Source organism: Cavia porcellus, unplaced genomic scaffold, assembly GCF_034190915.1.
Source record: "Cavia porcellus strain 051 isolate PalLab524CR breed Dunkin Hartley unplaced genomic scaffold, mCavPor4.1 scaffold_2, whole genome shotgun sequence".
NCBI lineage: Eukaryota > Metazoa > Chordata > Mammalia > Rodentia > Caviidae > Cavia > Cavia porcellus.
In genome coordinates this window covers 50349464-50363532 of record NW_026947485.1, presented here as the reverse complement: position 1 = coordinate 50363532, position 14069 = coordinate 50349464, and the positions used below count along the sequence as shown (strand labels likewise).

General features: G+C 40.6%; 1 protein-coding gene across 11 annotated transcripts in view; it reads left to right on the top strand.

Moving 5' to 3' along the window:
• The window catches only part of St7 (suppression of tumorigenicity 7), a 276254-nt gene that overhangs the window by 235270 nt on the left and 26915 nt on the right, over positions 1–14069 (top strand). For all 11 annotated transcript variants that reach the window (XM_063241742.1, XM_023567295.1, XM_063241726.1 and 8 more), the window contains 2 exons: positions 2463–2535; positions 3972–4074. In XM_063241742.1, coding sequence (XP_063097812.1) covers positions 2463–2535; positions 3972–4074 — 176 coding nt within the window. The remainder of the gene's footprint in view (positions 1–2462; positions 2536–3971; positions 4075–14069) is intronic.

The following is a 14069-nucleotide window of genomic DNA, read 5'->3' as shown; positions in this document are numbered from 1 at the left end:
TTCTTTCCTTCATGGTGATAAACACAATTCTGTAGTAGGCATATGGTGGTGTAGTAGGTATATGCTTGAATATAGTTTATGAGACCTACGCTACAAAGACCACTTTTCTTTTCAGTTCTGACCTGGTGTCGTTTCCACAAAAAAGCTTGACATGTTCTCTGCTCTATGCAGGGGCACTTCGGAGGCAAGTGAGTAATTGAAAAGAACTTTATTACACTGTGCTAGCAGATTGCCAGATGAAGCGACACTTCACCCTAAAGGACCATCTTCTCAGGATTTAGAAGTGGCTTTTATAGGATATGCATGTTCACAAACTGGGGAATACCCTTCTCACAAGCTAGAGTTTTGTGGTCAGATGATGCACATTTGATCCTAACTAGAGATGCAGGATGCTTTTTAGTCCTGTGATCTCCGGAGCAAAGATCGTTGTTTCCTTGGAGTATTGTTGTGACTGGTAGTTTGCCCATGTGCAGTTCCTGACGTATCAAGACAGTTGACAGGTTAGAGGTGACCACCGCAGCACGCCTTGTTGCTGATCACCAAATGCACGATAACAAAGGAAAACACAGTTCTTCCCATTATGGGGCAGGAATTTCTTATGCTAGAAAGCTACTGTTTGGATGTTAGGAGAATAACAACACAAATCTCTAGGTCTAGTTCTTTCCTTCATGGTGATAAACACAATTCTGTAGTAGGCATATGGTGGTGTAGTAGGTATATGCTTGAATATAGTTTATGAGACCTACGCTACAAAGACCACTTTTCTTTTCAGTTCTGACATGTTCTGTGCTGACACCTTCAAGTGATTATGTAGTTAAGCGTAAGATCTGGTCTCAGTTCTCAGCTTTATTGCTTTCTATAATTATTTATTAGTATCATGAAAATTTCCCTCAAAGAAAAAATTCTCAGGCTGGAATTGATGGTAAATATTTGTTGAGGTTGGTTTTTGTTAGGGAAATTACTGTCTTTTACAGCTATTTCATAGAACTTTTCAGTCCTATGCAGTACAGTCCTTTCTAAGTTGAAAACAGCCCTACAAAGAAACTTTCAGGGGCATGCCAAGGTGCTAAAAAGTTACTCTACTCTTGAGGCTGGGGATTTAGCTCAGCGGCATAAGCACCTGTCTTGCAAGCAGGCAGTCGTGAGTTCAATCCCTGGTACTGGTAAAAAATAAAAGAATTTTAAAAATGGGGTTGAGGATTTACTCAGTGGCATAAGCACCTGCCTTGGAAGTGTGTGGTCATGACTTCAATCTCTGGATACCGATAAAAAAGAAAAAGACAAAAAAATCTTTAAAAAAAAGTTACTCTACTCTAGAGGGAATTTTGTAGCACCTAGGAGTGGCACATTTTTACGTGTTCCAAATTCAGAATGTATTCCTGTGTTGTACTAGACATTTGGTTAAAAGTGTTAAGGAAATACTAACTCATCTTAAGCTGGAAAGAATGGAATTATAATTTACATGCAAATGTCTCCCCCAAAGGGACTCCCTTCTCTGAGTTTATCTACTCTGAATTGTATCGGGTACCTGTGCAAAGTCATCTGAATCTCACACCTTCCCCTGCTCCTTTTGAAATTTTCCATAAAACTGAAAGAAACATTTTTTGGTTAACAAATTAGACTTCATGTGAAAAGGAATTTATCATAGATTTTAGTGAACATTGTTTTCTTTCCTAAAGATTTCATATATACATATATATCCTTGAAAATTATGTATGTGTATAGATCATTGACTTTGACTTTTATATTTTTAACAGTAACTTTTAAAAACTACATATAAACTTTTTAGAAAAAATATATATACATATTTGGTGATACCGGGGAATGAACCTAGGGCTTTCACATTGGATTGCCTCCCCAGCCTTAGTTGGTTAGTTATTTAGCTTTGAGACACTGTCTCACCAAGGCGAACTTCAAACTTGGGATCTTCCAATCACTGGAATTACAAATATGTGCCTCATGCCTGGTTTAATTCTTGAAATTTAAAGGAAATTTAATTTAAATTTGACTGCTAAAAATAATTTATTTAACTGTGTAGAGCATTTTAAATTTAGGGCTTTTTAAACTCAGTTTTATATCCCTGTCGAATTATTTTTTAAAACTAGTCCTATTTAACTTTCATATCGTAGATATTAGTGTAGTACCTAAACATATTTTTATAGATCTTCTCTGCTTAAATACATCACTTGAAAATGTGTGTTTTAAAATGGAAAATGATTACTGAAGAGTCAGTGTGGTGAATTTTAAACATGAATTAGTCACAAAAATAAGAATTACCCTGAGTTTCACATACCACTTTGATACAGTAAGGAAAAGCTAAAGTTCTTATGTAATGTATGCATTAAAATATTCCTAATTTATACTTTATTTCACTTACATAATTAAACTGCTCATGTATTAAAAATCATCATTACTCTTTCACTACAAACTTACAGAGTTCCTGCTTTCTTTTTCCCTAACAGATATAAGCTTACCAAAGTCGGCAACAATATGCTACACAGCTGCCTTGCTCAAAGCAAGAGCTGTTTCTGACAAGTAAGTGAGTAATAACCTGTGTGGGACTAAATGCCTGAGCAGACTTGAGGAGACGTGTTCACTCTGAGGGCTTTCTCTGGAAGTTTCTCTCAGCCTATGAGACCCCTGCTTATGAGCATGCATTTTCCAAAACCTGCTGATCTTTTCTTTCACTACTAGAAGGAGGAAATGTGTATTCCCCAGTACTGTAGGGGTATGTGGGCCCCTAAAGAAGGCGTTGTATGACATTCCATGCCTGAGGTGACTTTTTTTGTGTGTGCCAGACAGTAAATACCACGAGGCCTGCTTAGGACTTACACAAGTGCTGTCTTCATTCGTTTTTTGCACAGTCCTCTTCCTTTAGCCGTCTGGAACTGGGTAATATAGTGTGGCAGAGGGAATGGTTTCCTCCCATTCTCTGCCTTAGTACTTCCAGATTAGCTCCCCACTCAAGTTCTACCTCCTTTGAGATGGCATCTCAGTGGGACATTTGCCTGTTTTGTTCAGCCAGGTGACTGTGGCATATAGAATTTCCATAAACACTCAAGGATGACTGTTAGGTACTGTAAAAGAGTACAGATGGCTTAACTGTTTTTGAGTTTATAAATGCTTACATTTCCCTGACACAGCCCCTCTGTAACACTGAAAAGCAGAGAATAGGAAAACACCCTCTGCTGTGTCAGACAGGTTTGCTGTTAAGTGTGTGTGCAGTTCAAGACCGAAGTAATTTTCTTTCATTCTTTTTTATCCTGTAGATCGCCAGTACCTACTGCAACATCTTTTCTCCCTACACAGCGACTCCAGCTTGGGAGGGCAGGGCCAGGGTTGTCACAGCTTCCCCTGTGGTGTCTGCCTGCCAAGCACAGCTCTGGAGTTAGCCCTGGGTGTGAGGTGAGAAAGAGATTGCATGGTCTGGTTTTTTTCATTCACTTAGGCAGGTGTCTCGCCCGCAGTTTGGGCACGCACACCCCCTGCCGGTACAGCCCCAAACAGGCTGGCCGGCTGCTGACGCTGCAGCAACTTAACCCTCCACCGCAGCACTGACATTGGGTTGGGACCTCCTGTAAAATTCTCCCCAGTTCGGTTTTTAACCAAGTGCGCTCTTTCGTAACTTAGTTTTCTCTTTTTCCTACACTATCCGCCCTTGTCAGTCCTCTCCCTTGCCCCTACCTAAGCAGGTACCTCATAGAAAATTTAGATTAGCTACTTAGACAGAAAGACTTGACAGCTGAATTTAGTTCCTGCCATGATTAGATGCAAGCACGCTTTCTGCTTCTGCTGGGGTTTCTGTTGGCCTCGGTCTGATGGGTCACTCAGAGGTCCATGCAGTGGAAGTTTGGAGAGCTCATGCCATTGGCTCGCCTTGGTTTTATGGGCCCTTGATGTGTAGATGCTTTGCTGGGTTGATGCCTAGGCAGTGGTCCCAACTGGATGGTGTTTGTCTTTCTGCTTTTCAGATTCTCTCCAGAGGCTGCATCTCGGCGGGGGTTGAGCACCGCAGAGATGAATGCGGTAGAGGCCATTCATAGAGCTGTGGAATTCAATCCTCACGTGCCAAAAGTGAGTCTGTGGAATCCCCCAGGAGCTCGTTACAGTAACAGAGAAAGCGTTCATTGACCACAATGTCATGTCTCCAGTATTCCCAGTCAAAAAAAAAAAAAAAAAACAAAAACCTGCAACCAACAAATGTGGAGGCCATGCAGAGTTTATAGTTATTAAGCCTGTTTAAAGTAAAAGCTACACTCAAGAGACCTTGGGGCTAATGGTCAGACTTCACATAAATCCATAGACCTCTTTTAGGCAGGCCAGATCAGGAAGCCTGAAACTGGCTAAATAAATGAGAGAGAGAGACAGAAACAAAGAGAGAAAGAGAAAGAGAGATCCATCCAATGACTTCATCCATTTGATAGGAATGTCATATCAGTTATAGTCTTATATAGATCAAACTCAGAAAATAAACCTTGTGAATAAAACTAGTAAAAAGTACTAGCAAATGTAACATTCCCTGTTTTTATAAGTAAATGGTGGTTTGTTGCCATTGGCAAGAAAATAATAAGGGAAACTTCAACATTAGTAGTATTTTGATGTGTGATCGCTATTTTAATAAATATATGTATAGTAGAAAATATTTGTCTTAGTTACTAACCATATAATTCTTCAACTTATAAGCACTATCTGTATTTTATTTTTCTGAAATGGATTTTTAGGGAATCAGATTCAAGCAGAGGATATTTCTATGATCTTTTGTTTAGGAAGTAGATATATGTTTAGAGTTTACCCGTGTTTGAGTACCTGTTCCGTGATAGATAGGAAGCTGAGAGCCAGTTTCTGTTTCTTGATACTAAACATATTTTAACCTCTAAGAAACTCTTGCTGCAGTTCATATTAGGTATACAAGACTTAACTTCCTTTGCAAAATGTCTGATGAAGATTCACTGGTAAAAAATGACAAAAGGGCTTTGTTGTGTTGTTGCAGTATTACAGCTAAGGAGTGAGATGTGTGTGTGAGGAGGTTTATGGAGTTGCCTACTATGTTTTTTTGATGTCTGGAGTGACAGAGATAAATGATCTAATATATAGCAATTCTTGAGGTTTACTCACAGTCATTTTTCACTTAACAGAGAATTAAAGACTGGTGCACAGTGCTATGTTTACATAAGGATGTGTTTATCTACCTTCACTCTAGTGGATAATAACTGATAGTATGTGCAGACTTAAATACGAGGGGCCCCTCAAATTAACAGTCTCAATTCTTCCTAGTAGCTGGACCAGAGCCTTATAACCCTGAGGTAAAAGGTAGAAACTCTGTACAATTCTTGTTTGTTAGCTATTTTGGTTGAAGTATTCATTAATTCTGTGATAATGGTCTGGAATGCTTGAAACTCTAGAAGATTATGGAAGCCCTCAGAAATGGTTTCTTCTGCCTTGGAAGAATTTGATCTAGTCAGTTCTATTCCTGGAAAGTAGAATTATTCTGAAAGTAGAAACATTTCAAATATTTTTATTTATATTTTTAAATTGATACACAGTACTGGTAATTATATGTGCTTACGGGATACAGTGAGGCATTTCAGTGCTTGTATACAATACATGATGATAAGATTGATTTTACTCCATTTTCTAATCTTGAAATATAGGAGGTAAGGTCACAAGGTAAACTGTTTCCCCACCACTTAGCTTTGTTGTTGATTGTGCTGAGCAGGAAATCTCGTCATCCAGGTACATTTCCATGGGAAAAGGTTCCTCTAGGTCACTGGTCTCATTGTTCAGAACCACAAAACTCTGATACATATGTGCTACAGATAGGGTGCTGTAAGCATCTTTTACATAGGACCTCTGTTTGTTGAATTACTTGATAATACTTTAGCAAATACACACGCACACAAATTGATGCCTGTCTAGGAATACTCAGTTTGCATAAGACATCAATGAAGGATATAAATTCTTGGACACAGTGTAAGAAGAGGCCTTACAGACCATATATGTCACCTTCCCATCCTAAGATTGACTCTGATACTGTGATAATTAATTTTATTGATCTCTATACTGAAGTATACGTATAGTCTGTTATTTTTCATAAGAACATTGTGAGGTGTATCATGTTATTATCCCTATTACATAGAGTGCACTGAGGGTTTGGAGAGGATAAGTAACCTGCATTCGATCCTTTTGTCAAATAAAAGATAGACTAAACTGATTCTGGGTTATCTGCCCTTAAATATCACCTCCACTGCCTCTCAAATGGTACCAGATGCTAAGCCTCAAGCCTTCAAATGATAGGCATATTGCTTCTCAAACCATTCCATTCCTATGGACAATTCAAAATATGGACTTGTTAAGAATATTAAACACTTCCCTGACTTCTTGTTGTGAGTGGCCCACCTCAGATACTTTTAGTATGTACTTGCTATTCCACTAATTATAGTCTATTTAGAAGGAGAAAAATACACCACACAGAATATCTGAGAACTGCCTCCCATAAATTTCTAGCATTGTTTCATCTGATAGCCCATTAAGCAAGGTGTGTTAGTAGTATTTCACCATTCAATGGTAACTATTGGTTATTTACTCCAGGAGGGTGGCTCTTGGAAACTTCACCTGCCAGCCAGCGTGAGGCATGGAAGGTTAGTGCTGCTCCTCAACTCACCACAACACAGGGCAGTAAATAAAAACAGTAAAAAGCCAGAGGTCTCTATTCTGAAGGGCAGCTTTGAAGTAGGGAGTGGGATGGTAAACACTCGGATTTGTGAAGGTTTAGATTGCAGCAGATTAGTAAGGAGGAAGCAGGCACGTAGACTCAGCATTACAAATCAGATTTGTTACTCCCCTGCCAAAAGGCTGCAGCTGTGTCCCAGCTCCCACAGATGAACATGTAAACTCCTTAGGAGCTTCCTCATGACCCTTGCTAATCTGTCCCAACTTGTTTTTCATTTCCCCAGCTCCTTCTAATGTCTGTTCATTTCAGAAACATGCTCCCCTCCTTCCCTCTTTGCTCTCTCTACAGAAACACTGCCCGTCCTTTACCCCCTTTATCCACCCAACACCCGAGAGCCTTCTTCTCTCCTCATCATCAGAATTAGTGCCCCTCTCCGAGCATTGATTATGTACTTGCTGTTTTCCTTTTCTTGAGAATAGTTGAAGGTTTTTGTATTTTAATAATCACCTAGTGGTTTTTAAGAACTGAGAAGACAAGTCAAGAAAAATGAAGAAATCTCTAATCCATTAAAGGAATGTCCCCCTATGTAATGAGATTCAAACAAACTTCCTTTAAAAGGATTATTTTCCTTTTTTTTTTTTAAAGAAAAATTTCACTCATGATGCTGGGCAAATGCAGGTCTACCCTCATCTCAGTTACATACCTTCATCTTTGTATTATAGTTTACTGGATTTATTTTTTCTCCCTACAAATATGATTTTTGGTTTTTCACTTCCATGCTCTTAATAATTTTGTGATCTACACTGGTGAGGTGGAGAAGGCATTTCTATCAGGCATTATTTTACTAGATCTGAGTTAACTACTGTTTATGTTCTCTTGGTACTGTAAGGCCTTCCTGTGAGGAAACACATTTGGGTTTAGAGAATGTTACATTAACTCCTTGATGGTAACAAAAATAAATAAATAAATACAGAGGCTAAATTCTATGTGATTACAACTCCAATCCCATGGAACAGCAAGTCCCCGATTCCTCCTTCCCCCAGCCTCTGGCAGCTACTGTTCTAACATTTGCTTCATATCATGGGACCACTTTAGACACCTCATAGAATAGAAACCATGTAGCATTGTGACTGACTTATTTCACTTACTATAATGTCTTCAAGTTTTATCCATGTAATCGCATACGCCAAGGTTTCCTTCTTTTATAAGGGCAAATAATATTCCATTGTATAAATATACCACACTTTTTTTTTTATTCATTCGCCCACGGACAGTAAGGTTGTTTTTACCCCTCAGCTATTGTGAATAGTGTTGCAGTAAACCCAATAATGCAAATATCTCTTGAAGACCCTGTTCTCACTACTTTTGGATGAACATCCAGAAACAGAATGGCTGAATCGTAACAGTAGTTCCTCTTTTGTTTTTGAGAACTTCCACACAGCTTTCATTTGTGACCCCAGCATTTTACATACCCACACACAGTGCACAAGAATTCTAATTTTCCTGGCAACACTTGCTGTTTTCTCATAGTGGCGATCCTAACATACGTGTAGTACAATCCTATTGTGGTTTTGATTTGTTGTTTCACCCTGTTGTTCTTTATTACACAAAAGCCTTAAAGTTTGATACAATCCTGTTAGTCTCTTTTATTTCTGTTACTTGTTCTTTTGGTGTCTGTTATGGTCTATATCAAGATTGTCTCTGAGTCCTCATGCACTCACAGGCAGGGCTCTTGGATGGTGATTGAATCAGAGGGTGATACAGCTGACTGGTTGTTAGGAGGTGGGTCCTGTTGGAAGAGGCAGTCGCTGGAGGCATGATCTGGTGGAACTGTCTGCCCCCTTCCTGCCACCTGCCAGCTCTCTGCTTCCTGGCTGCCATGACACAGGCAGCTTTCCTCCTTCAGATCCATTCATACTTCTCCTGCCATGAGCCATGGAACTGTGGACTGAAGCTACTAAAAAAAAAAAAAAAAATGAGCCCCAATAAACGTGTCTTCCTTTAAGTCATGAGGGTCAGGTATTGTGTTCCAGTAATAAGAAAGTAGTAAAAAATCATTGCCAAGATCAATGTTAAGATTTTACCCTATGATTTCTTCCAAGAGTTATATAGATTCAGGTCTTATTCTTAAGTCTGTAATGAATTTTGAGTTGCGTTGTGTGTGATATAAAGGTTCAAATTTTTTATTCTAAGTGGATACCAATTTTCTCAACACCATTTCTTGAAGAAATTGATTTTATCTCTTGAATAGCACTGCCAACATCAGGTTTACCCTACAGGTAAACTTCTGTAGTGAACTTCTAGGCATAGATTAAGATTTACTGAGTCACCAGTGGAAGCAGTATAAGGTTCTTGATATTTATTGTCAAATTGCTAACAGAAAGGTGCAGCAATTTATGCTCCCATCAGCGGGCACCCTCTTCATCATTTCATGACCCTCATTGAGCAGTTTGCTTAAAAAAGAAAAAAGAACCGCAAACAATTACAAACTTGTCAAATACAGATAGAGTTTTGTTCTTTTAATTTTATTTCCTTGCCACATTGTTAGATATTCATAGTCATTCTTTTTAAATTACCAGGCCCATTGTGTAAAATGCCTATCATTACTAGAAAATTCATTAAAAGTAATGACTTCATCGGGCTGATGATGAACAGAATGACATCTTAGTCCTCATCCAGCACATTTGCAGTACATGCTGCCTGCTTTGTCGGCTTTTTTGTTCTGCCTTCAGCTCTGTTTCTGTGCTTTCAGCCTTGGTGGAAATCGTAACTGCATGGAAGCACAGTAAAAGGTACATATTGCGCCACTTTAGCCTGGGAAAAACAAGCAGAGAATGGCACAGTGCCATCAGAGTGCCTCCGATCTTGAGAAATAATCTTGGGGTTCCTTCAGTTCTCCAGAGTTGAGGGGTGACTGCAGCATGTTCTGGCTATAGCTTCGGTCCTCTGGAATTTAGCAGTTTATACCCACTTAGTAAGTCCCTTGTTGGTGGCTGATTAAAAGTTACTTGTTTGTATTTTTGTTTTGTACCTAAGGCCATCCTGCTCCTTGCCACCCTGTCCACCTGCCCTCCATCCCAGCACAGCACTTCTGTCAGGGATGAGATTTCCCCACGCTGAATCCCCTTCCTTTTCACCTTGTCTATCTGTACCTCCCCAGGTAGAACATACCTGTGAGTCTTTCCTAGGCATGATGAGGTTGCCTCATGAAACACTTCTGCCTTTTCTGCCTTCATTTCCCCTTCATTACTGAAGCATTCTTTGTGTTTGTCAGCCTCCTGTGCTTCTAACAAGTATCTAAAATGAGCAGCTTATAAAGAAAAATTTGTTTGAGATCATAGATTTGGAGGTTCAGTCCATGATCGGCCGCCCCAGTGCATTTGGGCTATGGTGAGGCAGCATATCATGGCAGCAGCATGAGGCAAAAGTATTCCCTTTGTAGCAGGATGTGAAAAAAGAAAAAGAAAGGGGCCAGGGTCCCAACTTACCCTTCAAGGGCGTGCCTCCGGTAACCTAAAAATCTCCCACTGGGCCCTTCCTCTAAAACTTTCCATCATTCCTAGTACTGCCAAGCAGGGGACCACGCCTGAACACTTGAGGCTTTGGGGGATGTTTCAGATGCAAGCCATAGTATTATATTAGCTCCTGTCCTGGAGACTGAAGCCACCCTTGTCTTTCTGTGATGTAATGCAAATTTCCCTGAGTAAGCAGATTAGGGCAACTTTAATTGTCTCATACACACACCCTAGACCCACTGTTACTGGTGTCTGTGGAAAAATGTTTCCAGTTTGAGTTTTGACTCTTCTCTAATGCTTTCTTCATACGCTTATGAAAAAATAAGCAGTTATTTGTTTCATTCTGAGGGATGCTTCTACCAACTGGAGTTAGGCTGTTGGAATAAGGCTCTCCTATCTAGCAGGGCTTCTAGCACCCAGAATCACTGAGGAGATTTTAGACCTATTGGAAAGTCATCAGATGCTTCTTTCAAATCAAGATTTGCAGTTTTGGGGTCTCTGAGTCTGAGGGGCTCATCAGTCCTTTCTGTTCTGTACCCCTGTGCTTTCTGTCTTGGTTTCATTGTCATAATCAGAGAGAAAAGCTCTTATGTTCCCAGAAGCAGAATACTTTTTTTTCCTTTCCTTTACACACCTTGCTAGGGCTCCTGTCAACCACAGCATGTTTGAACTGCTTTTGTTTAATAAGTATGCTCTACCCTAGCAGGATAACCAGGAAGCATCCCCCCAACTTTACTTCATCACGGAGGAGGTACCTTTCCTGCAGCTACCCATCAGCCACAGTGTTTTTTTAGGTGTCCAGTTCTGAAGGAGAGTCTTTTTTCATGCCAGTAATGCATTCTGTTCCACTCCATGAGCACATACCATGTGTCAGTCACTGGATGATGGTCACAGCACAGTCCACACACAGAAGGAGTGTCTAGTCATTACCCCTGTGAGAGGCAGCATGCTGCAGGGTCCATAGAAGGAAGCAGCCAGCTCACACTCAGACCTTTGGTAGATAACCTGGCTGCTCCGCAATTCCCAGAAGCCAGATCCTGTGCCTTGCTGTTACAAACATTCTCTTACAAGTACATAGTAGTAGTCTGACTATATACAGAATGCCCAAATCACTTTACTCTGAGAACCTTGGGAATAGTGGTCCCCAGAATTGAGCCCAGCTGCTAGGAAAGTCTGACGTCATCAGTACCATCAAGAAGGGCTCCCAAGTCCCAGGTCTACTGCTCCACCAGCACTGGCCAGCTCGGGCTTAGATCACTCGCAGTGTTTTAGCTTTTGCTTCTACAAAAACTTTTTTTCTCACTGCTAATGCAGACTTTTATTAAACTTTAATAAGTTAACAAAGTAAAACCTCTCTGGTTGAACTTAAAATGAAAAGTTCAATAGCTCAATGTTGTAACACTGAGACATTGCTTTTCATTACTGTGATAATATAACTTTGTGAAGAAGAAATATTTATTTTGGCTCACAGTTTAGGGTGTGTCAGTCCACAATCCCTTGGTCTGTGGCCTTGGACCTGTGGTAGCACAGCATGGCAAGAACACATGGAGGAGAAAGCTGCCCCCGTCATGGTAGCCAGGAAGCAGAGGAAGACAGGAAGGGGCAGCATCCTGATGATATTCCTTCCATGGGCACAGCCCCAGTGACCTCCCTTTCTTCTGTAATTCTCCCTACCACTTAAAAGCTCCATTGTCCCCCAGTGTCATAGGCTAGGGACCAAACTTTTAATATGTAGGCCTTTTTTTTTTTTTTTTTGATACCAGGAATTGAACTCAGGGCCTTAAGCTTGCCAGGCAGGCACTTACACTGCTGTGTTATATTCCTGGCCCAATATGTAGGCCTTTGAGGGACATTTAAGATCCAGACCATAGGGGACTGGGGATTTAGCTCAGCAGCATAAGCGCCTGCCTTGCAAGCGCGTGGTCATGAGTTCGATCCTCGGTACCAAAAAAAAAAAAAAAAAAAAAAAAAAAAAAGATCCAGACCACAGCACCCAGCACCCTAGAGCAAGTCTGCATACAGTTTTGAAAATAACAGATGACTCTGACCGACTACCACTGCTCAAAGTGTCCAAGCCCCTCAGCAAACAGGAGGCCCCACAGCCACTCTGAGAAGTGAGGAAAGGGCTGGGGAATCAGGGCAATGTTCAGCAAACTGAGCCCTGACTGCTCTTGGGCCATCCTCCGGAGATATCGTGCAGGCCTTTCAGCTTGTTCTTGTTACCTTCACACCATCCACTTTTTCTCAGAAATCACCATTGAACCCTGTGTTCTTGTCACTAGGTCCACCCAGAGGGCAACAGAAGGCACTGCAGGCAGTCCATGCGGGCGTGAGGGAAGGAGCCTAACCATACTTATTTTATCAACAGGACCTCCGGGCCTGGGATGATCACAATATTTAGGTGGGAAGCTAAACTAAAAGATACTTGGGGTTTACATTATAAGTCTAGCGGTCTCAAAAGCCATGGTAAAATAAGGAGGAAAGAATTAAGAATGTTTTTAACAGAAATGCATTCCCATTAAAAATTTATTTTTTAGAAAAAAAGCTTATCTAATGTTAATCAAGAAATTAATTTCATGGGAATTTCAAGAGGTTTACGGAGGAAAATAGTGTGATTGCATATGCTAATGGAGTATTTACGGGACATTCTAATAGTGATGGAAATTCTATTTTGTGCAAGCACTAAAGCAGTTCTCCTTTTATATCTTGGTAAAGCTGACTGACAGAGTATAAAATTGCTTTTTAATCCAATTTAGGAAACAATGTGTAGTGAGTTTTAGCACTAAAAAATGCTTGAAGCATGGATGCAGAAATTCAAAATACTCTGCCAGGTTTTCTGTGATATTGTATATCAATGGCACATTTGAGAAATAATATTTCAATATAAGTTTCTTTGAATTGAGTCATATTTTGTTCCAGAACTTTTTTGGGGTAAGAGTAATGAGAATGTATTGTAGAAATACGACCCAAAGGAAATGAACAGAAACCAGTTTTAAGCCACATTTCTCGGAAATAGAAAGTTTCTAAGTTTCTTTAGTAAAAAAATACAGCTGCCAAGATGGATCATCCCTACCAAGGTTACTCCCTCCCAGGGCACCAGGGCCTCTGGCCTCTTCTCAGACTCCATCCTATTTCATCTCGCTTCAGCATTTGGTCTGTGACTGGCCCCCTACTTTTGTGTGTGCATGTGTATACAAGAGTGTGTGTGTGTGCGTGTGTGCGTGTGTGTGTGTGTGTGTGTGTGTGTGTGTGCAATTGGGTACCCAAACTGGAGATTGAGCCCAGGGCCTTGCCCATGCTGAGCACATGTATAGTGAGCCATAATCCTAGCCCCTGACCATTTTTTGTGTCATATGCTATCACAGCTCCACGATGTCTTTCCGTGTTCCTGTTAAACTCTGGGTACTCTCCTCCCATGTTCTTTCCTTTTCTTCTCACCCTCTTACATTGGTTCTAAGAGGATCCCTCTCCTGGCCTGCTCAGAGCTCAAGATCTTGGCCTGCTCAGAGCTCAAGATCTTCTGGTTTCACACAGCTTGGCTCTGGCCTCTGGCCTGGAACACCTGTGTGTGTTATTTTTTCTAGCTTCTTTCTCAGAGTCCAGACCTGGAACCTCCTGCCCTCAGGCCAATTCTCAGGGATGTTGTACAGGTCTTTCAGATTGTTCTGGTTACCTTCACATTGCTAAGCTGCTTTTCCTGGGGATTTCTCAGATCTCTCTTGTGCCTTCCAGTACCCCCCACTTTTATCAATTTCACATATTCTAAGTATCTGAACAAGATATTTTACACCTAAAAGTATGAAAACCGTAGAGTTACTCAAGATAAAATGGGCACCATGGAACATGTCATAGGAGGCCTTTTACACCCTACTTTTTCGGTTTTC